The 25,943-nt window shown below is 48.1% G+C and overlaps 1 protein-coding gene across 2 annotated transcripts in view; it reads right to left on the bottom strand.

Annotated features, from left to right (window-relative positions):
* PI-4KBETA1 (phosphatidylinositol 4-OH kinase beta1) overlaps window positions 1-25,468 on the bottom strand; it is a 51,121-nt gene extending 25,653 nt beyond the window's left edge. For both annotated transcript variants that reach the window (XR_015543363.1, XM_087395996.1), the window contains exon 1: window positions 23,089-25,468. Coding sequence is in view for 1 of the 2 variants with exons in the window: in XM_087395996.1 (XP_087252122.1) it covers window positions 23,089-24,645 (1,557 nt within the window). In the remaining variant the exon portion in view is untranslated. The remainder of the gene's footprint in view (window positions 1-23,088) is intronic.
* Window positions 25,469-25,943: the final 475 nt, after the last annotated feature.

Genomic DNA, 25,943 nt, shown 5'->3' with positions numbered 1-25,943 from the left:
GCTGCAACAAGAAACACATTGAAAACCGAGCACTTTCGAAAGGTAACACATATTCAGTGGGTCTATGAGACATGGGGTCCAAGTAAACCATTTATAGATTGATAAACAAACATATAACAAGATAGAGCAACATTGCCCACCCAGAAGACATGCATGAATATCATCAACGCTAGAGCATAAGCTTCCCTATTTGTTTCGAGATGAACACATCAACGATTACCCTAAGGTTAAGTCCCAAACTGAGCACAATGACTACAAACTAGGAAAGCACTGATGATGGAGAGAATAATATCAGCTATATTAAAAAGTCCCACACAGAGATGCAAGTGACCAAACAGAACACCTAAAGATGTACGAGCAAATTTTTAGGGTGTCTTAACCTCCTCGGAATCCCTAACTTTAGCCTTAGACTGCCACAGACACAATGCTGTGGCAAGAAGTCATCTGTAGACACACATTTCCAATCTAAAGATAGTTCAACACACTATCATCATTTACCCCCTGTAATACTATTTGATAGGAAGTTATACATAAAATGATCACATGATTCAGTGACACCAACAGATTGACATGACAGTGTCCTATTGGCTTCAGAAAGATGACCCATTTGGATCATAGAACATTCTAGTCACCCCAATAACAATAAGAATGCACCATAATGAAACAAAAAATTCAACAAGGCATATCCCCATATTCCTAATCTCCACTTTTATTTCTGTCTTGCCTTCTTGACTACTTTGCTTTTCCTCTGCTGGATATATTTAACTGCTATTTGTCAGAAAGTCAGAGAGGAAAAGTTGGTCTCTGGGATCCTGAATGCAGTATCATCTGCAAATGACGAAGATGTCACCTCCCCACCAACTAAGGACGCTATAGGCATGAAGGAGTTGGAAATTTTATTTAGAAGTAGAAATGGTGACAAACAAGGACGAGCAGATAAGCAAGAGGCTCAAAGAGAGAGGGAGACAGGACACTTTGATAGACATTCCAGGGATGCAGCAAGCAAGAGGCTCAACAAGAGGAGATACGACAAGAGGTCTAGACATTCAATGGATTCCAGCAAGTGTACATGGAGAAAGATAAAGAGAGGAGCTCGGATGTTAGGAAAAGCTTCTGTTGGAATCTATCTTATTGTAGAGTGCCTTGCCCCCTCCCCCCCCCAAAAAGAAACCCCAAAAATATATGATAAGCTGGCAGCCAGTAAGCATGATATTTGTTTTTAAAAAGTGGCCTGAAAAAGTAAAATGAGTAGTGTCTTGGTGCAAAGGCAATCAAATTCAAAAGCCTGAATAGGATACCTTTTATGAGGTCTATGTTGGAGTTTGGTAGGTGACCTCCCCAACTGTGAGCCCCCGAATGAGGAGAGCATGGGGGAGTTCCACCATGAGGGTCTCAGAGATGCCACAGGCAAAACTGAGAGGGCTTGCAGGGCTGCCAGATGGCAGCCTAGGGAACATGAAAAACAGGCTGACACTGGAGGGATGGGCACACCCTCATGAATGGACTCATCTATCTTCCGCCGCGGGGAGCGTTGGCTGCAGCAAGCAACCTCCAAAACTCTTATCTTTTCTAGCAGTCCCACATGGCAACAAGCTGAGACATGCAATCCACCCCTCCATGGAATTTCCAATCTTACCTATGATGTGGAAGTTGAAATCTTGTAAAAAAAGAATCCAATGCACAAGGTGTCCGTTGATGATAGTTTTGTTAATAAGATATAATAAATCCTGGTAATGAACAGAGCAATTAAAGGGATTCCCAAGTAAGTAGTGGCAAAAGTTTTGCACAGGAATCCAGGATACATGATCCTTTGACTTATGATGCTATACTTGCACTTTGGTGGGGTCATCATTTGGCTTGTTACATATATAGGGTAGTCAAGTTGCGCATCTAGTTTTACCAATTGCATAGCCAGAGGCACCAATTGCAAATGAAAAATTACATCTTACCATAGCTGCTAAAGGATGTAAGCTATTGTTGCTCATTCTTTTAACGCCTTGAAGGTTACAGCACAATATTCATCCGAGTGGACTCTCTCTTGGCAGACGCCTGCATCTAGTTCCTTCCCCCTACTTCTTGCTACAGGCCATCCCACCCCACGGCCTCCTCATTTAGGGTCTCACAAGTGTGGAGCTAACTGCTAAATCCCAACACACGGAATGTATTGTCTCATGCAAAGTTGTGTGATCTCAGGGAAGTCTTCGTCTGCGGGAGTTGACTATAGCAAGCAAGCTCTCATGTTTTGACTTGGTATCCAAACCTTGCATGGTAGTGGATGCATGGTCTTGTAATCCCTGAGAAATGCACCTTATACTAAATGGATATAAAGATAGCAATGCTACTATCTTATTAGCAGATTGATATCAAGATGTAGAGAATGGAGTCCTCCGAACTTTAACTGATTTAGTAAATCCACTTGGTGCCAATGACCGCACTTCGGTGGCTCCACCAATTCCCAAATAAGTTTTATTGTAGATGGAATCGTGCTCCTCCTACAGAGCAAATTCTCTTGGAGTCGACATGACCTACATATAGCGCCCATACTAGGACTTGAGCATCCCTTAAGTCATGCATCCTCCAAGACCTTTATGTGGCATACAAGCATTCTTTCTACTCGTTGGAGATATTGGGTTAATGCCCCCCTATGAGCCCCCAAATGAGGAGAGCTCAGGGGGTTGAAACCTCAGTATGCATGAGGGTAAACAAGGAGAGGGGATAGAAGGGGAAAGGCTGGTAATATTGCTGCCACATGGGCAAAAGATCAGGATCTGACGCGTGAAGTACTGTGTATCCCCAACTCCAACCCAATCTGAATCACAAAACCATTGAGGTCACTTCTACTGCAGCAAATGATCCCATGACTGTATGTACCTTTCAGATTAGAACCCTAAATCTCACCTTCATGTGATTCTTTCTTGGCTTCTATGAGAAACTGACATAGTAACCCCACTGCCAAAACTATACCTGGCCAAGTATTAGTCAGATACAACAAGATTCCAACCAACCTTCGATACAATGCTGCATCAATCAACTAAGACATGTCCTCATTACTCAGCTTTGTCTCAAACTCCACTGCAGTTCGTGCTTCCTTACATTCCTCCATCTGGAATCTTGTCAGCACCTTCTGACAATACTTCTCTTGACAGATGAAGATGCTGTCGCTTTTCTGCTTGACTTCTATTCCAAGAATATAGTGAAGGAGCCCTAAATCTGTCATCTTGAACTCCTTTATCAAGAACCTTTGACTTCCTCAATCTTCCTCCTATGATCACCTGTGACAGAATTATAATTGTAGTCTTACCTTCTTATGTAAAGAGGTAGAGGTTTGCATCAAATAGACTGCAAGATAAGCCTATCTCAAAGAAGTAGTCATCTATCCTCCGGTACCACGCTCTTGGGCCCTGTGTCAGCCACCGATAAACAACTCCCTTGGCCTATGCACAACCTTTGATGGCAAGAATCCGTTGTACTTACCCAAATTTGCTCTTCTAAGGGTCCATCAACCCATCCCATTTATGTTCAGAATGGCCTCCATTTTTGCTTTCATGGCAGCCCTCAGCCCACCACTCTGGAATTCCCTTTGCTGCCTCAAAGTGTTCCTCCGTTCCTCATGCCTTCATCCTATCCTTGATTATACCCCTAATAGAAAGCAGATTCTTGCATGGATCAAGTACATAGAGAACATTTGTAAGTATAGTTTTCTCATCTAAATCTGTGGTGATTTGAATGCTCCCAATCCATTCAACTGAGCACTTCCTGCTGTCTCTAACAGTCACCAACCACTCCAGATATGCACCGTTCTTGTTGTTGGATATGTCTCAAGGCACCGCTATCAGAAAGAGCTCTTCTTTTGCAACATTTGTTGAATCTAACTTCTTTGGATATGCTGTCTTCCTTCCTCTTTTGATCTTCTTTCTGCAGTCGTTAGCAATGTGGCTTGGCTTGTCGTAGTAGAGACACTTTCAATCCCGATTCCTATTTTTCTTGTCCCCAGTATCCTCTGACTTGTTTTCCTTCATGTCCTTGTCATCATTGGGGTTGCCTTTTCTGGGCTTACCATTTCCCTTTGCAAGGAAGGCCTTATCCGCATCATACTGCTTCTCTCAAGCTTCCTCGAGCAATAAAGGCCCAAGCTCCTCAAACGTCATTGGAGTAGACCGTGGTCTTTCTGTCACTGGCATGAGACACCCTCTGAAGCTTCTGAGGAGAGAGCCTAGCACAAGCATGGTGAGCTGACTTGCATCCATGTTGTAGCCAATTGCAGCCAACTGGTCCCTCACAACCTTCACCTTCGCGAGATGGTCATGGATCTAGTCCCTATCCTCCATCCTCATAGTGAAAATTGAATTTGGAGGCAAAAGATGAGTGGTACGTCATTTATTTCCTGACTGGTTTGTGAAAGATGCCGACCTGCTTGCTGGATACCAACCTCTTGCCAAGCCTATAAATAGGCCCGGGCACTCCTGTCAGCGTTGCACTGCTCTGCCACAATGCTGCCACATTTATGCCCATCAGGGACATCCTCAGCCTGTCGCATACCAGCCTGCCACTCAGGCAACCACATCAGCAGCTGTGCAAGCAGCCATGTGAACTACACGCAGATAGCAACAGGTACAAGCATGTGGAATGCCATGCAAGCAGCCATGTGGACTGCCACGCAGATAGCAGCAGGTACAGGCATCAGGCGCAACGCCGCACCACATCAGCAATAGAGCAGCGCTGCCACATTAGCACACCACCACCACATCAGCACATCAAGGACTGCCACATGGCAGTCAGGGTTCCAGCAGCCCCAACCTAATCAGGGCAGGGCAAGGAGTTGGTTGGTGAAGAACCAGCCCTAGTCAGCCATTTCTAGGGCCCAAGGGGCCTATAAAAGGCAGCCCTTGGCCCTCATTTCTCATCCAATTGCAGAGCTACTAGCCTTCAGCCACCAGCAGTTCTAAAGGCCAGCATCAGGGCAGGAGAGTCTGCAGCAGTCCAGCAGCCTCTTCCAGGCCCTCCTCAATTAGTCCTAAGCCTGCTTCAGTCCCGTACAGCAGCAGATAGGGACTGCATCACAGCAGCCCTCAGTTCCGTCTCTTCCGTGAGGGTTTCCCCCTCTTCACAGTACAGTTTGATTTCCTTTAGTAGTAGTGAGGATTTGTTCCCTTCATACAGTTCTTAATCATTCATTGTATTCAGCCCTATTGGGCAGACAGATATTCAGTTATTTATTCCCTCTTCGGAGGCTCCTTTTATTTTCCTCCCTCAGAGTCTCACACTTACTCCACAGTCCCACATGTGTTTGAGTGCATACTTCATCTCAGTTCAGTTATTGAGAGGAGAGAGAGAGTGAGATTATGCTCTCCCTACTACATGTTGAGACTGGCATCTCCAGGGGTGGCTGGCTGACCAGCTCCCACGCAGCAAGGGAAGCCAGAGGGGGTAGGCTGGCCGACCAGCCCCTGGCCGACCAGCTGGTCAGCCCAGTTGGCTGACCGACCAGGCTGGTCGGTCTAGGCCATCTGGCCGACCCCCCCCTGGCCTTCCCTATAAAAGGGACTCCCTCCCTTTCACATCCCTCACTTCTCCCTGCACCTCCTCAAGGCTCATGTATACAGCCTGCTCCTGACCATCCCCATCAGAGCCTCCTCTCAGCTGCTCAGTTGGCTGCCCACGCTCCCGCAGCAGATCTTCCCTCTTCGGGGCTCCTGCCTCCTCGCTCCAGGCCTCTACAGTTCCCTTTGTTCCAAGGTTCCTGCCTCTTCGCCCAGGCTCCTTCAGCCTCCTCTTTTCTAGGCTCCTGCCTCCTCGGTTCAGGCTCCTCTAGCCTCTTCGCTCCCAGGCCCCTGCCTCTTCGCTTCAGGCTTCTCCTACCTCCGTGCTCTCAGGCTGCAGCCTTCCTGTGCCCCTTTCTTCTGCTTCAGCTCAGCCCCTTCTGCAGCCTCCTTGTGCTCCCTTTCCTCTCCTTCAGTACAGCCTCTCCTGCAGCTCCTGTATCTTATTCAAGATACCTTGTATTTCAGTTGCTGCCCTGGTTTGGGGGCTGAGTTACAGCAGATCAGTTGCAGATCAGTTGTGGCACATTTTGTTATCTCTTGTTCTCTGTGTGGTTCTATAGCTTCAGTTTATTTGCATCTTCCGCTGCCATTTTTAATATGGTATCAGAGCACCAGAATACTCTCTGATCTTGGAACTCCTGTATTGATGAAGTTGAAGAAGCTTGTCCTCGTCAGCAACTCTCTTTCCCACTGACTACAGAGCTCTCTTCTTCCCCCCTATATTTTTTTTTTTGCTGCCTGTCGGCAGCCCTGTTCTAGACTTTGATCTGTTCACCAGCCCCGTTCTCTTCAGCCCTTGGTTGCTGTCCACTCCCTGGTTTCAGTTATGGCTGATGAAACAAAGGATTCTACTCCGGATCTTCGCGTTCCCCCTATGTCCAGTTTCTAAGTCCCACAAGCTCTTGTTCGTAGGCTACAACTCCGTCTCCACTGGATATCGCCTATATGATCCTCGCCGCCGCATTATCTCCGTGAGCAGGGATGTCCTTTTCGACGAGCAGGTCCTTCCGCCATCCTCCGACTCTCCTCCTGTTCTTGGAGATCCGTCCGATGCCCCGGAGCCCTCTCTCCCTCCACCTGCCTCGTCCCCCGTTACATCACCTCCCATTCTCTCTCCTCCGCCTCCTTCTCCGGCTCCACCCTCGTCTGCTCCTCCTTTGGAACCCCGCTCGGTACGTGTTCCGCGATGGCTCATTGATACTCTCCGCTCCTCCGGTCTTGAGGATCCCTACTCCGAACCACACCCTGATGATGGGCCTCGTCGCTCTCATCGCCATCCCCCACCGTCCTCTTCTGATCCCCTCCATGTCAATTACGCCCTTATGTCTCGCATCCTCGCCACTCGCGAGCCCACTACCGTTCCTCAGGCTCTGGCCCAGCCTCATTGGAAACAGGCTATGGAAGCGGAAATTCATGCTCTTCTTCGGAACCACACCTGGGACCTTGTTCCTCGTCCCTCACACCGTTCCGTAATTGGTGTCCGGTGGATATTCAAAACAAAATACGCCTCTGATGGTTCTGTCGACAAGTATAAAGCTCGGCTGGTGGTGGCTAAAGGCCATGCCCAACGACCCGGCATCGACTATGGGGAGACCTTTGCACCTACCACCCGGATGAGCACACACCCGGATGAGCACCATCCGAACGATCCTTGCTCTTGCAGCCCACCATCAGTGGCCCATCTTTCAAATGGGCGTCAAATTTGCATTTTTGAATGGTGATCTTCATGAAGAGGTATATGTGGATCAGCCACCCGGCTTCATTAATTCTCGTTCTCCTTCCATGGTCTGTCGCCTTCGCAAGGCCCTCTACGGTCTCAAGCAAGCTCCTAGGGCCAGGAATCAACGTATTGATACCTTCTTCTGCCGCCAAGGACTTCATCGCTCTCTGGCTAATCCCAATCTTTATCTTTTTCATGAAGGACAGCTTCATACCTTCATCATTCTTTATGTGGATGATCTAATCCTTACTGGGAGTCATACCAATCATATCCTTGCCATTAAAGTTGCTCTTCAGACTGAATTTGACGGATATGGGCCTTCTCCATTTTTTCTTGGGTCTTGAGATTTGGCAGACTAAGAGGGGGTATTTTGTCTCTCAGCAACGCTATGTTCACGAGCTCCTCGAAACTTTCCACATGGCTGACTGTCGGCCCATCACTTCTCCCATGGATCCCAACTCTAAACTCTCTGCTTCTGGGTCCACTGCTTATCCTGATGCCTCCCTCTACCGCCACCTTGTTGGTTCTCTTCTCTGGCTACTTAACACTCGACTAGATCTCGACTTCTCTGTCGGCACCCTCAGTACCTTCATGCAAACCCCTTCGCTTTCTCATTGGCAGGCTGCTCGACGTCTCCTCCGCTATCTTCAGGGGACCTCTACTTTCGGGCTCCTATATACTGCCGGTGGTTCCTCTCCTTCCCCGCTCACTCTCCGAGGTTGGAGTGACTCCGATTGGGCTGGCGACCCCAATTCTCGCCGCTCTACCACGGGCTATGTTTTCTCCTTTGGCTCTGCGGCTATCTCCTGGTCCAGTAAACGCCAACCCACGGTCGCCCTATCTTCCACCGAGGCTGAGTATCGGGCTATGTGTAGTGCCACCTGTGAGGCTGTGTGGCTTCGGCGCCTTCTTCTCGATTGTGGTTTTCAACAACCCGCTCCTACCACACTTTTTTGTGACAATCAAAGCTGTATTGCCCTTGCTCGCAATCCGGTTTTCCATGCTCGGACAAAACACATCGAAATTCAGTACCACTACACGCGAGAGAAGGTTCTTGACGGTACCATTTTGCTCCTCTTCAGCACCACTTCCGACAACGTCGCCGACATATTTACCAAACCTGTTTCCCCTCCCTTCTCCAACGTCATACCAGCTCTCTGGGTCTTGTGCCACACCCTGGAGCTGAGAGGGGGTGTTGAGACTGGCATCTCCACGGGTGGCTGGCCGACCAACTCCCACGCAGCAAGGGGGGCCAGAGGGGGTAGGCTGGCCGACCAGCCCCTGGCCGACTAGGCTTTAGCCGACCAGCTGGTCGGCCCAGTTGGCTGACCGACCAGGCTGGTCGGTCTAGGCCATCTGGCCGACCCCCCCTGGCCTTCCCTATAAAAGGGACTCCCTCCCTTTCACATCCCTCACTTCTCCCTGCACCTCCTCAAGGCTCATGTATACAGCCTGCTCCTGACCATCCCCATCAAAGCCTCCTCTCAGCTGCTCAGTTGGCTGCCCACGCTCCCGCAGCAGATCTTCCCTCTTCGGGGCTCCTGCCTCCTCGCTCCAGGCCTCTACAGTTCCCTTTGTTCCAAGGTTCCTGCCTCTTCGCCCAGGCTCCTTCAGCCTCCTCTTTTCTAGGCTCCTGCATCCTCGGTTCAGGCTCCTCTAGCCTCTTCGCTCCCAGGCCCCTGCCTCTTCGCTTCAGGCTTCTCCTACCTCCGTGCTCTCAGGCTGCAGCCTTCTTGTGCCCCTTTCTTCTGCTTCAGCTCAGCCCCTTCTGCAGCCTCCTTGTGCTCCCTTTCCTCTCCTTCAGTACAGCCTCTCCTGCAGCTCCTGTTTCTTATCTTATTCAAGATACCTTGTATTTCAGTTGCAGCCCTGGTTTAGGGGCTGAGTTACAGCAGATCAGTTGTGGCACATTTTGTTATCTCTAGTGTTCTCTGTGTGGTTCTATAGTTTCAGTTTATTTGCATCTTCCGCTGCCATTTTTAATACTACATTGGTGTGAGAGCTTCAAAGATTCTTTCCTGAGATAGGGAGGTGCAGTTCAGGGATAGCCCACTCTTTTATGGTACAGACAAGATCCCTAAAGGACACCATTAGTACTAGTGGCACGTCCAACGCTGGTACACAGAGACGCCAATAAGTTAACTCAGGAGTCCATACAATTGCAACCGGTGGAAATCCACAAGCAAAGCAAGTTTCTCCATGGACTGCCTACAGACATCCAATGGTATGTTGTAGTTTCAAGCCACAAGAGTGTATATGAGCCTGCTCAGAATTCGAGCTCATGCACAATGGTCAAGGGTCCAAGCAAGTCAATAGTAAGAAGTCTCGGGACTCCCCGTCAGGAGACGGTGGGAGGAAGTCCAGCAATGGGCAACAGGAGAAGAACTGCACGGCGAAGGACAGTAACGGTTATGGTGGTTACTAAGATGCAGCAATCCAAGCGACGTATGCCAAAGAGAACTGGTGCTTCCATTGTCGTATGCAGGGCCACAAGAAGCAACTTCAAAAGCTCCAAGCAGAAGGAGCCATGTAAAGTGGTTCACTACGGCTTTGACTCCGGCAAGGAAGGAGTTCCAAGGACATCACCTCCACCATAGCCGCCCACAGGCCATATTGACTCTCACCCCCACAGATACCATTGCCTCAAATGGCACTTTCATGGGACACCAGGTGGAGAGCAACATGGCGGCCACACTAGCCACTCTGAAGATCTCAGGGTGGGCAGATACCTATTCACTCATGGTCGCATGTGCTCAAGCAGTGGATATTACCCTTGGGCATCAAGGCCTCTGATTTCTGTGAGAACTGCTAGATCTGCAACTCCAAGACCTAGCACAAATAGCAGGAAAGTAGTGTGATGCATTCAAGGCAAGCCTCTGTCTGCTTGTATAGATCTGAGCATCAAGGCCGCTGCTTCTGTGAGAATGGCTGAAGCTTTCCTCTTAGCCTTCGACATGCCATTTCTCAGGAAACTGTGATGCATTCAAGGCAAGCCTCTGTCTAGATTTGAGCATCAAAGCCTCTGATTTATATGAGAATGGCTAGATCTGGAACAGGCTGCTTTTCTTTTCTTTTCATGTCAAGACGAACTTACCTTCTAGGAATGAATTCCTTTTAGCCTACAACTTGCCATTGCTCAGGCTAATCTGAAACATTCAAGGCAAGCCTCTGTCTCCGGTTTTGGAGAGCCTTGTTTGACAACTTTGGTACAAAGCTTAGCTTCTCCAACAGTTTTCATTCACAGTCAAATGGCCAATCAAAGTCTACAACCAACTCTCTTTCGTGCTATGTTGCATGCTCAATCCAGCTAAACGACACCTATTCCTCCAGTATGGGTAAGATTCCCTATGAAGCCACCTTTGGCAAGACATTCAAGTCCCTTTTCACCAGGACATCCGAGAAGATATACGAGGCTGATCACATCACAGAGACCTATGAGCAGATCATGGAGTCAGTAAAATAGCGCATTGCCAAAGCACAGGAGGCCTACCAAACGCAAGCCAAGAAGAACCAGTGAGATGTGGGTTACAAGGAAGGGCATCTGAAGCACATTGGCAAGAAGTGCCCGAAGCCCTCTCATCGCAGCTTTCGCACCATTTCGGTCATCAAAGTTATGAATGATGTGGCCATCAAGTTGCAATTACCTTCGACATGGACCATGCATCCAGTTTTCCATGTGTAGTGGCTCAAGCCATATGTGGATCTGGCACTAGCAGCAGTTCTAGATGTGGAGCAGCCCAATATTGTTGATATGAGGCAAAGGTGGTTGAGCCCGAGCAGATCCTTGCTTCATCAGTTCAAAGGTACAAGCAATCAACAACGCTTGTATGCAGTTAAAGGGACTCCCACAAGGCACCATGGGTTGAGCAGGATTTTCTCACAGATTATCCCAACCTCCTCTCAGCATACAAGGAGGCATTTTCGATACCCATCCTTAGCCCGTGGCATACTAGGCTGCCACGCAGGCAGCCACATCAGCAGCTGCACAGGCAGCCACGCAGACAGCAGCAGGTAGGCAGCAGGCACAGCAGTGCAGTGCTGCCACATCAGCGGTACGGTGGCACCACATCAGCAGGTCGGGGACTGCCACACGGTAGTCGGGGGGATCCAGCAGCCCCAACCTCAGTCGAAACGGCAGGTGGGGCAAGGAGCTGGTCGGTGAAGTATCAGCCCCGGTCGGCCATTTCTAGGGCCCAAGGGGACCTATAAAAGGCAGCCCTTGGCCCTCATTTCTCATCCACTTGCAGAGTCCTCCCTCAGAGTCTCACATTCACTCCATACTCCCACGTGTTTGAGTGCATATTTCAACTCAGTTCAGTTATTGTCAGTAGAGAGAGAGTGAGTTTAGGCTCTCTCCCTGCTACATCTCCAGTCTAACGCAGTCTTCTAGGAACGTCACATTGTCGAGGCTGCATCTTAGACAGGTTAGTGACCTTTCCTACCACATCCCTCAGCCTATATAAAGGGTTCATATGGCCCTCAGAGTCTCACATTCACTCCATACTTCCACGTGTTTGAGTGCATATTTCATCTCAGTTCAGTTATTGTCAGTAGAGAGAGAGTGAGTTTAGGCTCTCTCCCTGCTACATCTCCAGTCTAACGCAGTCTTCTAGGAATGTCACATTGTCGAGGCTGCATCTTAGACGGGTTAGTGACCTTTCCTACCACATCCCTCAGCCTATATAAAGGGTTCATATGGCCCACAATTCTCCAACCAATTCAAACCACAGCAGCTCCAGCAGTAGCATGCAGCAGCCAAAGGAAGGAGGCAAACTTAAGAGCAGCGTTAGCCGTCACGGGGACGTGAGGTTACGAACCGTGACTTACTTTGGCTTAGGGGGCTAGCCCACGGGAAGAGACACTTCCCAAAAGTCCCTAAGTGCACACACTAGGCCTACTTGCTAGGGGCAAGGCAAGGTTTAGAGGGGACTTAAAGTTAGGCCCAAGGAAACCAATGTTTCATTGGTTAGAAGGGGTTAGGATTTTAATGTGAGGGGCAAACCAACGTTCCATTAGTTTGCAAGCGTTAGAGCTTTAATGAGGGGGCCACGTGGTGTTCCCTCATGCACTACCTACCACCTCTCCTTTCCTTACTCCTCTTCTCAACGTTACGAGATGTTCTTCCTACGTTTTTTGAAGGAAAGAAAAAGGTTTGGCATGCTTTCCAAAGCTGCCCCGCTCACATTTCTTGGAGTTTTGCGCATTTCAAGGCAGCCCGTATGGCTGTACGGACTGCAGACACTTCATTAAAGGCCTCGTACAGACTGTACGGGCCATAAGTGCTGCTGTACGGATCATTTGGCACATATTTCCACGGCTCATAATTGCAGTACGGGGCGGTTTTTCTTGCTATACGGACGATTCAACGCTTGTACGGACGGAGTTTCCATCGCTGCTGTACGAGCTGTTTCATGACTCCCAAGGCAGGTTGTACGGGCGTTTATTTGTTGGCTGTACGGACGTCATTAATGCTGCTGCTGCTGCTGCTGCACGGATTCCAAAGGCTGCTGTACAGACGCTTATTCACTGTTGTGCGGCCCCTTTCCCTTGCTGTACGGCCTGCTCATCTTCTCTTTCCTGCCCGTGATCCTCTTGCTCTTTCTCTCTCTCTCAGATTCCAGCTTGTAATCCCTCTCTTCCTTCCCCTCTCCTAGCTGCCAGTTCCTCTTGCTAGCCTCAACATTGGATGTGTTGTTTTTGGAGGTGTTTTCGGAGCTGGATTGAAGACAGTTGAAGATGGTTTGAGTTCTCTTGTCGCTATCCTTTCATGTGATTGCATTTGGAGATTTTTGGGAAGTGTCAGGATGCCTGGTCATTAACCGTGGGTTACAATCTTTATGGCATGCTTGGATACTTTTACAGTTGGTCATGGACAAATGGTGAATGCCTTAGCTTTGCCTTGGCACTTGGGTGCTAGTGTGTGCACTAGGATGGAATGCAAGTTATAGCCAAGGTTTGGCTTGGACAGTGGAATTGCCCGTGGGGCAGAGCACAAGGGAGAGCCCTTGTTGTATGTACCCATTTCATTCCTAAAGAAATAAATAAATAAATACCGGAAGGGGCGCCAAGTGTTTGGGGCCAATGTGGTGTCTTGTACTTGGTTTCATTGAGCAGGGGCACTCTAACCTCCATCCAGTTAAATTGTTTTCTAAGTGGTATTGTTTAAGTTAAGTGGTTGGAAATGATGCAATGAGGCTGTGAATAATGAATATGCAATGCAAGTTATGGTCTACTGCCCTTTAGGAAACTGAAGTCCGGTTACAGTGGTTCCGTTGCCGAGACATCACCATCTTCCTACAGAGGTGAGCCCTAGGAGTGTTGGGTGAAGAAAGCCCCATTGCATTTTTGTTACCGCCATACCATCAACAATCATGTTGCACCGTGAGAGATCACTGACTAACTCCGAGCAGAAAACAGACAGCTTTGATGAGGAGCACAATACCAGTGATGGTGAAGAAGAGCAAAATGATGACGGACAGCATGTTTCTCTTGAGCATGCCACTGAGGATTTGCAGGACGAGGTGGATGAGACAGAGAAGCTTAATCCCAATGCACTTTTTCAGTTACAAAAAGTAACTTGGTCATCCTCTGATTTGGGAGGACCAGTTGTGGCAAATTCAGCAATTAACCGCTGGTAGTCTGCCAGTTTGACCTTGAGATCATCGTCAGCAGTGATCTGGAATTGCTGGAGATCGTGGTCAAGATTGATGCGACGAGTACGATCTCGGGCTGCATAGCGGTCAGTGAGATGTGCCCATCGCTCAGAGGCAAGGTCAAAATGCTGTAATTGAGAGTGAAATTCAGGCAAAAGACCTTGCATGATTTCGACAATGGCAGTGGCATTATGATGTCGCCACGAGCGAACTACCTGATAAGGATAAACATGAGGATCGGGTTGCGGTTCAGTACCTTGAACGAGTTCCCATAGGTCTTAAGAATCAAGCACATGGCGCATGAGATTTGACCATGTGGTATAATTAGACCCGTTAAAACGAGTCATATCAATAAAAGCATGTTTGGATGTTGCAGAGACAGGGTGAGAGGAAGAAAGGGAATGATAGGAAGAAGCAACCGGTGGATGCATGAGAGGACTCAGAACAAGAGCGGAGTGAGAAGGAGAGAGAAGCACCACCGGAGGAACAAAAGGATTCGGAGAAGGCCCTGAGGGGGAGGGATAAACATGAGAGGCAGGATAGGACATGAGAGGGGAAAAAGGGGCAACGCGAGAGATAGAGGGAAGTAAACTATAGGAGCCCAGTGGCATGGGAGAAGATGGAGAATGAGAAGCCACTGGAGGAAAGATGGCAGCGGAAGATATGAGAGGGATGGTGTTGGAAAGGTCACCTCCCCATCTGTAAGCCCCCAAATGAGGAGAGCGTGGGGGAGGGAGACCTAGGGCAAGATGTGCCCAAAGAGAGATTACATGGATGTGTGGATCTGGGACAGATCTGGAGCATTCATGGTTGGTGGGGTATCCCAAGGATGAAAGGCTGCATCGGGACACAATGTCTTGGATCAGGCCTGGCATGAGGCACTCAGTGGACTGCAGCAGGACCCTATGAAAGGCGCGCTGACATTAGCATGTGTACGGAGCAGGGTACAAAGCTGTACGGATCTGTACGGGCTGCTGCAGGGCAGTGTACGGAAGAGGTACGGCCAAGACAAGGCACCGGCAAAGGGCTGCAGCAAGGCGCAGTATAGTGGGGGTCCATGGGCAGGTCTATGGCTTGCAAGCAGGGCTGGCAGGTGGCAGGACAGCAGCAAAGGAGCTGGACCCTGCATGGAACAAAGGGCCAGCAAAGGGCCCTTATATAGGGCTGGTTGGGCTGAGCCAACCAGGTCAGTTGGGCCAGCCAACCTAGTCTGTCCAGTCGGCCCAGTCAGGGCAGACTGGTCGGTATTTTTGCCAGGCCTTAGGGCCTATAAAAGGAGAGGCTTCAGGCCTCATTTCTCATCAAGCAGCGCAGCTTTGGAGGAGCAGACAGGAGCAGCAGATAGGGCTTCCTTGGGCCTTTTCCCAGGAGGTGAAGGAGACCTAAAGAGTGCTGCAGACTTAGCTCCAAGGAGAGGTTGAACCTAGACTGTCTTCTAGGGCAGAAGGTTGCTGAGATCATCATCTTCTGGAGCAGCCATTCACAAGCAGGTTGGAGCAGTGGAACAGGGATCTGTGTGCTGCAGACAAAGCTTGGCAGGGGCTGCCCACCTAGGCTGATTCACAGGCAGTAAGGTGGAGAAGAACACACTGGACGGAAAGTCTACAAACGTGAGCACGCAGACTCGAGTCTAGAGATAGCCAGCAGATAGGAGAAGGACCTTGTGGTAAGATCAGAGGACCACATCATTGGTGGGACTCTAGATCTATCTCTTTTGTATTGTGTCCATAGTTTTGGACAGTAATATATATTTTGGTGGTTTCTCTATCTGGCTGGTTCATTGTCTATTGATGAGTCTGCACATCTATTGAATGCACATAAGTAAAGAAGTTTGTGATTGCACACCCACACCGCACACTATGTGAGTTTCTGGGCATTACTATAAATCTTCCGCTGTGTGTACCCTCTGTTGGGTATTTTCTAACAGATGGGAGGGAAGGAAGAATGAGAACCGAAAGCAAACTCATTGTCTGACGCATTTCTCCTTTCTCGTCTACGAGTGTTCACATGCATGTATGGATCTGTGTCCTCGTGATTACTCGTTCCTATGCCTTGCATAACAGATGGAGTTGCACCAAGGGAATAGGGCAACATACCTTGCACTGATTCTTGTGGGATAGGCATTGTCCAATAACCCATTGTCCTCATGCCGGCTTGTCCTCTTTCATCAGGGTATACTTGTTCTTCGTCGGCACCGAACTTGAGATGTTGCTCTGCTTCTTCCGAGTTGAATAGAGGTCCTTGTTGACGTATCGGAGAAAAACGTGGAGAAGAAGAAGCACGAGGTGTGCGGGTACCTTCTTCAAGTTCCTTCCATTTCTGAAATTCAGCAAATTCTTTAAAGAGTTTGGAGAGATATTCATCACCTTCGATCCTTGCAGACTCTCTCTCGACATATGACGAGGGTGGTGGTTGAATAGAGGTCGATTCAGGCTGAGATCGCTTCGGGGAAGAAGGAGAAGACATCTTCAGTTGATGATCTATCTTCCAAGCTTTCCAGGTCAAGGCTCACGTGTCGATAGGCACACCTTGCTCTGATACCATATAAAGAAAGTTCTTGGAGACAAATAAAACAACACTAATGATAGCTGAAGAAGAAATATATATCACCGAAGGAACTCAATACAAGATAAGAAATATCTGAGATAGAAACTATGGAGGGAGCAAACAGCAGTCCTCCAGAACAGCCAACTGATGTGGGCTCTGCACTAGCTCCACTAGCTGGAACTGAACCAGATCTGGGTCAGTAACCTATTGCCAGAAGAGCAAAGGTTTGCTGCAGATCTGGAGAAAATAATACAGCAACAGTAGAGATATAAGACGATGCTGATCTGGAGCAGCAGCAGGAGAGGATGATGGAGCTGAAGCAGAGGAGGCAGAGATGCTGAAGCTGAGGCAGAAGAGGCAGAGATGCTGAAGCGGAAGCAGGAGTGGAGGCAGAGGATGCTGGAGAGGATGCAGGAGTGGAGGCAGAGGAAGCTGGAGAGGATGCAGGAGTGGAGGCAGAGGAAGCAGAGGCAGCAGCAATACGGGAGCGCAGGTGTGCAGCAGCCTGTTCCAGAAAAGGTGAATTAGTAGCCAGGGGGCTACAGCCTTTTATAGGCCTGACCTATCTGGTCGGCCAGATCTGGTCGGTTACCAGATCTGGTCGGTTAGGTGGGCCAGTTCTGGTCGGCCAGATCTGGTTGGCCAGTTCTGGTCAGCCAGATCTGGTCGGCCAGGTTTGGTCGGCCAGTTATGGCCTTTTTGGCCATTTATTTGGCCCTGACCTGGTCGGCCAGTTATGGCCTTTTGGGCCATTTATTTGGCCCTGACCTTGGTGTTTGGAGTTCTTTTGCCATTGTTGGCCTTTCTGGCCAGTTGTTTGGCCCTGGCCTCTGCATTTGGAGATTGCTTGTCTTAACAGAATGGTCAACCCCACCATGGGCACAGGTGATATGGTACAAAATATGGGATCTTTGATGCCTCCACCATATTTACAGCCCCCAGTTTATGATAATCTTACTCCCAAAGGTAAGCTGAAAGATTATAAGGAGGGAGGGGCAGCTGTGAAGTTTGAAACCTTCAATGGGATGCAGGATAGATTGAAGGCTCTAACACTTGTACAACAATTTGATGCTGCCTATTCCGGTGGTCATTTCACAGAGTCTTCCAAGGTACGAAAGGCAGCCACCTTCTTGAAGTTTAACGCACTCCAATGGTGGACCAATTTGCTTTTGCAAGGTAAAGCCCCTAACACTTGGATTGAGTTCAAGCAAGTTTTCTCATCTGCTTGGCTCACCACCAGTTTTGAAGTGGATATAATGACAGCATGGCATAGGCTGGATGCTGCAAACTGTAAGAATCTTGAAGAGTATAACAAAAAATTCTGGGAGGCCTTATTGCCAATCAGTTCGTATAGGACCGTATCATTGTCTGAGCAGGTGGAAAAGTATTGTTGTGGGCTGCCAAAGGAGCTACGTGACTATTGCACCAAGACAAAGGTCTCCAACATCTCTCAGCTGATTGAGAATGCTACTACAGCCTATGCTCTCATGCAAGGGATGACTCCAGGATTCAAACGTAAGCAGCAGGATGAAAAGGAAATTTGCCAAGACAACCAAAGTCAAGTTTGATGTGGACCAGCGACCTAATAGTAAGCCCATTACCAAAGAGAGATTGTCTCCTGAGGAACGACAAGCCCTATTTGAAGCTGGAAAGTGTTTCCTTTGCAAAGAAGAGGGCCATCAGGCCAAAGATTGCCCCAATCGTAAACGGAAACAACCTATGGGAGCACAAGAAGCGAAAAAGGACAGCCACGCGTGCTAGGAGATTTGTCTTCCTTAGGTAAAAAGCAGTAATACTGGTATGAATAATTGTAACAGCCAGAAATTGGAGAGTCTCCTCTTTCTAGGCTGCTTTGTTATTTGCAGGATGTTTATTTCCTACTAGTTTTGCATGGTAATTTGCAGGATAGTTCTGCCCTGCTAGTTTTATTGATTTTTGTATCAGTCAGAAGCTGGAGAGTCTCCTCTTCTAGGCTGAATGGTAAATTGCAAAATAAGTAGTCCTTGTTACTGTTGGATTGCTCTTGTTGCCCGGCATGGCTAAAGCACACATCCATGTATCACATGCCTGTTTTGGATGCTCTTGTTGCCCGGCATGGCTCGAGCAGTAAATCCATTTAGTACATGCTAGTTGGTTTTTGATTTGAACCATGAGGCAAGGGTCCAAGTCTAGCATAGATGGGCTGAACCGATTCAGCTTGCGGTGATGCAAGTCTGCAAGGCTATCGAGTACCGGCATCTAAGTTCCTAGGATCCATTATTGCCATGCGTGTGTGGTTCAAGTTATTGGAGGCGAGTGAACTAGCAGATTTCACTCAGAGTGGTGTAGTCCACTCAGTTGTTGTGCTTTGAGCTGACTTTGGTTGTAGCTCCTTCAGGCTCAGCAGAGCATAGGTCTAAAGCATTGCCTGATGCTCAAGAGGGGGGTAGTTCCTCCACCTCCTTGTCAACAGACAGGCTCACGGTATCTAGAAGTCGCTCGGTGACACTATATGTCTCACCCAAGGTATTGTTTGCTGACAATACATCTGCTACGGGACTTCTATGATGAGTGTACTAGTCACTCCACACGGATGATGCATTGTATGCGGATGGACACGTGCGCTCTCCTAGACCATATCATCATTGCTGGTGGTTTTTGTTTAAAGCAGCAAACTTGATAGTTTGCTGTTTCAAGAGGAGGGTATGTCACGAGGACGTGAGGTTAGGAACCGTGACTTACTTTGGCTTAGGGGGCTAGCCCAAGGGAAGAGACACTTCCCAAAAGTCCCTAAGTGCACACACTAGGCCTACTTGCTAGGGGCAAGGCAAGGTTTAGAGGGGTCTTAAAGTTAGGCCCAAGGAAACCAATGTTTCATTGGTTAGAAGGGGTTAGGATTTTAATGTGAGGGCAAACCAATGTTCCATTGATTTGCAAGGGTTAGAGCTTTAATGAGGGGGCCACGTGGTGTTCCCTCATGCACTACCTACCACCTCTCCTTTCCTTACTCCTCTTCTCAACGTTACGAGATGTTCTTCCTACGTTTTTTGAAGGAAAGAAAAAGGTTTGGCACGCTTTCCAAAGCTGCCCCTCTCGCATTTCTTGGAGTTTCACGCATTTCGAGGCAGCCCGTATGGCTGTACGGACTGCAGACACTTCATTAAAGGCCTCGTACGGACTGTACGGGCCATAAGTACTGCTGTACGGATCATTTGGCATGTATTTCCAAGGCTCATAATTGCAGTACAGGGCTGTTTTTCTTGCTGTACAGACGATTCAACGCAGGCTGCACGACTGTTTCACATTGTACGAATCCCAAGGCCATAATTGCACGTTGTACGTAGCACTTGCTACTATTGTACAACCTTTGGCTGTTTGTACGGACGGAGTTTCCATCGCTGCTGTACGAGCTGTTTCACGACTCCCAAGGCAGGTTGTACGGGCGTTTATTTGCTAGCTGTACGGACGTCATTAACGCTGCTGCTGCTGCTGCTGCACGGATTCCAAAGGCTGCTGTACAGACGCTTATTCACTGTTGTGCAGCCCCTTTCCCTTGCTGTACGGCCTGCTCATCTTCTCTTTCCTGCCCGTGATCCTCTTACTCTTTCTCTCTCTCTCGGATTCCAGCTTGTAATCCCTCTCTTCCTTCCCCTCTCCTAGCTGCCAGTTCCTCTTGCTAGCCTCAACATTGGATGTGTTGTTTTTGGAAGTGTATTCGGAGCTGGATTGAAGACAGTTGAAGATGGTTTGAGTTCTCTTGTCGCTATCCTTTCATGTGATTGCATTTGGAGATTTTTTGGAAGTGTCAGGATGCCTGGTCATTAACCGTGGGTTACAATCTTTGTGGAATGCTTGGATACTTCTACAGTTGGTCATGGACAAATGGTGAATATTGTACAACCTTTGGCTGTTTGTACGGACAGAGTTTCCATCGCTGCTGTACCTGCTGTACGAGCTGTTTCACGACTCCCAATGCAGGTTGTACGGGCGTTTATTTGCTGGCTGTACGGACGTCATTAATGCTGCTGCTGCTGCTGCACGGATTCCAAAGGCTGCTGTACGGACGCTTATTCACTGTTGTGCGGCCCCTTTCCCTTGCTGTACGGCCTGCTCATCTTCTCTTTCCTGCCCGTGATCCTCTTACTCTTTCTCTCTCTCTCGGATTCCAGCTTGTAATCCCTCTCTTCCTTCCCCTCTGCTAGCTGCCAGTTCCTCTTGCTAGCCTCAACATTGGATGTGTTGTTTTTGGAAGTGTATTCGGAGCTGGATTGAAGACAGTTGAAGATGGTTTGAGTTCTCTTGTCGCTATCCTTTCATGTGATTGCATTTGGAGGTTTTTGGGAAGTGTCAGGATGCCTGGTCATTAACCGTGGGTTACAATCTTTGTGGAATGCTTGGATACTTTTACAGTTGGTCATGGACAAATGGTGAATGCCTTAGCTTTGCCTTGGCACTTGGGTGCTAGTGTGTGCACTAGGATGGAATGCAGGTTATAGCCAAGGTTTGGCTTGGACAGTGGAATTGCCCGTGGGGCAGAGCACAAGGGAGAGCCCTTGTTGTATGTACCCATTTCATTCCTAAAGAAATAAATAAATAAAGGGGCGCCGAGTGTTTGGGGCCAATGTGGTGTCTTGTACTTGGTTTCATTGAGCAGGGGCACTCTAACCTCCATCCAGTTAAATTGTTTTCTAAGTGGTGTTGTTTAAGTTAAGTGGTTGGAAATGATGCAATGAGGCTGTGAATAATGAATATGCAATGCAAGTTATGGTCTACTGCCCTTTAGGAAACTGAAGGCCGGTTACATTAGCAGCCCCAATTCGGAGCTAGACAATACAGCAAAGTGTTGCAGGTGTATGCCTTCAGGAGGGCACCTGTTTTATAGAGAGATTTGCCCCATTTTGGTGCTTTCGGTTATATTTATGCAAACATCTTCTATGCGTGAGCCTAGATGTTGCTTGAGTCTGGGAAAATTCTTCCAATTAGGCCTAGCTGCTCAGAAAGGTAGATCCTGTGATTCTATCATGGTATCTCATTTCATTGACATTGGCTACATAAAATTTGACCGATTTCACCCCTTTGTTTCTTGCTGCTTTGCTACCAGATTCCTAGGCACGCATGTGTCTAAGGACCTTACATGGATCTTCTTGAACTATAAACGAAAGGAAACATTTGTTTTGGGTGGTGTGACCCTGCTAGTCACATAGCCCTATCCTTGTAGCCACACTCCTTCTAGAAACACTCTATCACACTAACGGCAATCTGCCTACAAATGATTACTCTGCTGATCCTGCCTGGTAAAGTGAAAAAAGATTTCCGAATCACTGATCCAAGTGCCATTGTCAAGTAGTTACAGAACTGGTGCTACTTCTAGCTGCAACCTTGTAGCATACACTTCCACCATGGACTGGAATCAAGGTAGAACTACTTGTTATCACTCACATGTATCTAAATACTGTGGACAATTTGGGCCTGTGGCTCTGTCACCAGAAAACGCGTTTCTAGCAGTAGAAACGTGAAGAAACGTTTCTGCCCAAAACGTTTCTAAGAAACGTGCGAAACGTGAAAGTTTTATTGAATTTTTTAAAATAAAAAAAACACTTTTTATTATTTATATAAAATAATTTATATAAAATACACTAACTTTACACGTTTCTTGACAAAACGTCTGTCAAAATCTCGAAACGTTTCTTGTGACTATGGCCCGGCCCTGTGGCAGAAGGGTATTGCCATGACAATGTTTAACTAATGCCTAGAAAAATAGAGAGAAAGACTTGGCCCAGGATAGAAGCTCACAACCATGCACTACTCAAGTTCAACTCAGCAATCCACTCAGAAAACACATGATAAACTGAACGGTCTGTGTATTGCAGCAGCAGTGTGTGTGTGTGTGTGTGTGTGTGTGTGTGTGTGTACATTGCTGCAACAGTACTCCTGCTACACACACCTCAAGGCGAGGCCTCAGTAGGCAGCAGTAGGCAGAAACAAAAATGATGGGCACTGGAACAGCCCCTAAATTGGCCGACTGGCGCTGCAATAACGCCTAAATTGGCTGACTGGTGCTGTTCCAAGCCAACCCTGTTTAGGGTTTGGCCAACCTGTCCAGCTAACCAACAGGCTGCTAACCAGTCGACCTGTTCACTGGCCTATAAATGGCCCAATGCAGGGTCAGCTGCCTCACAGTGGGGGCTGTTGTGCTGCAGCCTCCAGCAGCCATTGCTGCGTCTAAACACAGTGGCTCAAAGCCCTGAAAACTATCCAAAAAAGGACTCCCTCCAGCCCTGGTGCCTGCTCTAAATCAGGGTATAATAACACCAAGTCAAAATTTCCCAGCCAGGCCTCATGTCCCCTGACAGGGCTCATAGGCTGGCGCTTCCTTTTTAAACATTAATCGCCTCATAAGCAGTCACTACAGGACTTGTGTAATAAAAACAGCAAAACTAGTCAAAACCCTTCATTACCCTAGGGACCAGACAAAGACAACAAAATCCACTAAGTCAGATTTGGTTTTTGTATCAGAATGTTACATAATGTATACAAGAAATTATAAAGGTTTGGAACAATTAGAGCAGCACTAATCAATGATACAGTTGGGAAAATGAAGCATAGTATCAATAAACTAGACTCATTTTATTGGTAGAGCGCTTACACTGAAGAACCCACTAGCCACATTAGCGATCATTTCTGCTGGTTTCTGCGCTGAAAACCTCAGAGAACCTGAAAGAGAATGCTCATCGCAGCTTGACTTGGCATCAGCTTCAAATGAAGATGAGTCATTTGTAGCAAGCACCAGATCTGTGGCCCGATTCTCAGCCTTAGGGTCCACCTCATGGAGCCTCCTTGCTTCATAAAAGCCATTCTTCACATTGACCTGTGCATCCTTTTGAGGCTCCTTTTGTTGCCCTGCACTGTCACTGCCTGCCTTCACCCCATCCTCTATTGTAGTTGGCCCAGTGTCATCAGTCCTCTCCTTGAATAATTTTTTCAAAATGCTTGAAGGGCTCATTCCATCTTCTCGTCGCATGTTAAAAAATTTAGAATCCTCCATATTCCGATCTTTAAATAACCTTTTGAAAAAACCTTCTGTGCCAGGACTGCTTTCTGATGTAGGAACTTCAGGCATTGCCTTGTCTTCATCTTCAGGGTGAACTCGGAAAAATCTTCGGAAAAGAAAAAACTCGGGCACATCCTCTTCATCAAGACTCGTTGTACCTTTCTCCTCTTCCTCGGGTCTCTCTCTGCTGTCATCAGCTTTTTCCTTGTCATCACTTTTATCACGAAATAGCCTCCGAAAAAAACCCTCGTCGTCGCCAATTTTGTTTCCAACTTTGTCTTCACTATCTATTTTGTCCTTAAATATGCGTCGGAAGAAACTCTCAGAGTTGGCGAGATCATCACTGCGCACACCCTTCTCATCATCATCCTTCTCCCTCAAGAGTCTGCGGAAGAAACTGTCAGACTCACCTTCCTTGGGCCGTTCAACTTCATCCTCCTCCTTGTTCTGAAATTTTTTAAAAAATGCATCCCGCACTTTGGTTCCAGGCATTAGCTTCTTCTTCAAAGCATTCAAGGATGAGTCCATATCCTCAGACGGACTGCGAGTCTCTTCCTCGCTTATGGGAGTTGGAGAAGCAAGTGGTGATGAAACTTTCTGTGAAGTCGGTGATCCACTGAGATTAAGAAGGCGTCGAGACGAGAGAAGCTTGAACATGCGAATTTTACTGCCTGGGCTTGTTTCTGTTTTCTTTGGTCTGACCAGTGGGGGCCAGTCTCCCATCAATGCTGCTGTTTGGCATTTTTCCAGTAGCCTTTCAACTTCCTTTGCATCGGCAGCCTCTTCAGCTTCGGCTAATAAATACCAGTGTACTTTGAGGGCAATTTTAAGGGACTTGGAACACCCATCCACCATGAACTTCTCCAATGAAAGGCTGGACTTATGCACAAGCATGAAGCAAAGCTGGAAAAGATAGTCCTCAATCCCGGGCAATGGCAGTGTGTACATCCTGTTACAGAGATAATCTCTAACACCCTGGTGCTCATGCTTAAACAAGTAGCTAACTGCGATCCATTCACAAAAAAAGGCCGAATCAAAGAAACGAATGAGCCATCCATTGTCCCCCACTGGGCTCGGTGTCTTCACTATCTCTCTAGGAGACTCTTCAGTATCTAACCCTATTTGTGAGTTATAACCGAGAAGACGCACCATGGCCCCGTTGTGCACGGAATCCTGAAATAACCTGTCTCAGGCCGCCAAAGACGGCAGCCACATCGCGTTCTTTGATCCTCTGCCGTTGATAGCATCATGCCTATACATTTCATCCGGCCCGCGTGGAAGAACTATTAAAGGTAGAATCGGGCGCATGACTGGCAACTCTGTAGATCGTAAGTAATTGGACTTTGCTTCCGTTCAAACAAGCGACCCTGAGCACGCTGCTGCAATGATCATCAAGATTTCCCCGAAGTAAAAGCCTGCGATCGTGCTGTCGCGTGACGATCACTGAAAACTAGCAACAGCGCTTCTGGCTTGCTGATCGTTACATAAGGATGACGAGCTTGGCGTCAACGATGCGAGGCACGAGGGAGATTGAGGAGAGTTGCTAAGGAAACGGCATCGCTTGGCAGGCAGGCGACGTGCTGATGCACAGAAAAAGAGAGAGTCATGCAAATCGCAGGAGGGAGGGAGCGTCGAGCGGGAAATCGCAATGAATTGAGGGAAGGAAATGCGAGGGAGGGGGAGCGGAAGCAGGAATGGGGAGCAAGAGCGAGGAAGGGGGGGAGCGGAGGAGATCTACGGGGGGGAGAAGAAGGGGGGAGAGGGGACAAACCGAGGGAGGAAGATGACGATGAAGATGATGGTGGTGGTGGTGCTGCTGCTGCTGTTGTTGAAGGAGGGATGGATGGAGCTGGAGATGGTGCTGTGGTGCTGAGGGAAGGGGGTGCTACTGAGGGAGCTCGGGGGAGATGGCGATGGCGATGGCGATGGCGATGGCGATGGAGTGCAAGCTCCGAAGCCCAAAAAGCTCACGAAAATGAAGCCGAAGAAGAAGACAGGGATGATGAAGCCTATGAAGAAGAAGAAGAAGAAGAAGAAGAGGAAGAACTTTAAAAAAAAAACCCCAAAAAAAAAAAAGAAAATTGCACACTTCCTTTTTTCTTTTCCCTTTCTTACCTTCATTATTTCCCCTTTTTTTTTCCACCTCTTTACAATCCACCCTCAATTTAAATTTTAAACCCCCCTCCAAACCGCGAAAGGCTTTAGCTATTTTTATTTTTTTCCCCCTCGGGTTTGCCGCGTGGCATCCGCTGACTCCTCCTTTACAGGACACGGCCCTCCCGTTGCATGTGTAAATCCAGGTAAAAAGCCCCATCTACCCCACCTTTCCTTGCTTCCCCCCAAAACAAAGGCTCCCATGGCAGGTCAAATCTCTCTCTCTCTCTCTCTCTCTCTCTCTCTTCTTCAAGTCTGTGTGGGGTCCAATTCTCTCTCTCTCTCCTTCAAGTGTG

This window comes from Dipteris shenzhenensis, chromosome 24, assembly GCF_047967505.1.
Source record: "Dipteris shenzhenensis isolate YYH24624 ecotype China chromosome 24, Dip_SZ_1.0, whole genome shotgun sequence".
Classification (NCBI taxonomy): Eukaryota; Viridiplantae; Streptophyta; class Polypodiopsida; order Gleicheniales; family Dipteridaceae; genus Dipteris; species Dipteris shenzhenensis.
This window is presented reverse-complemented; position numbering and strand designations above follow the sequence as displayed.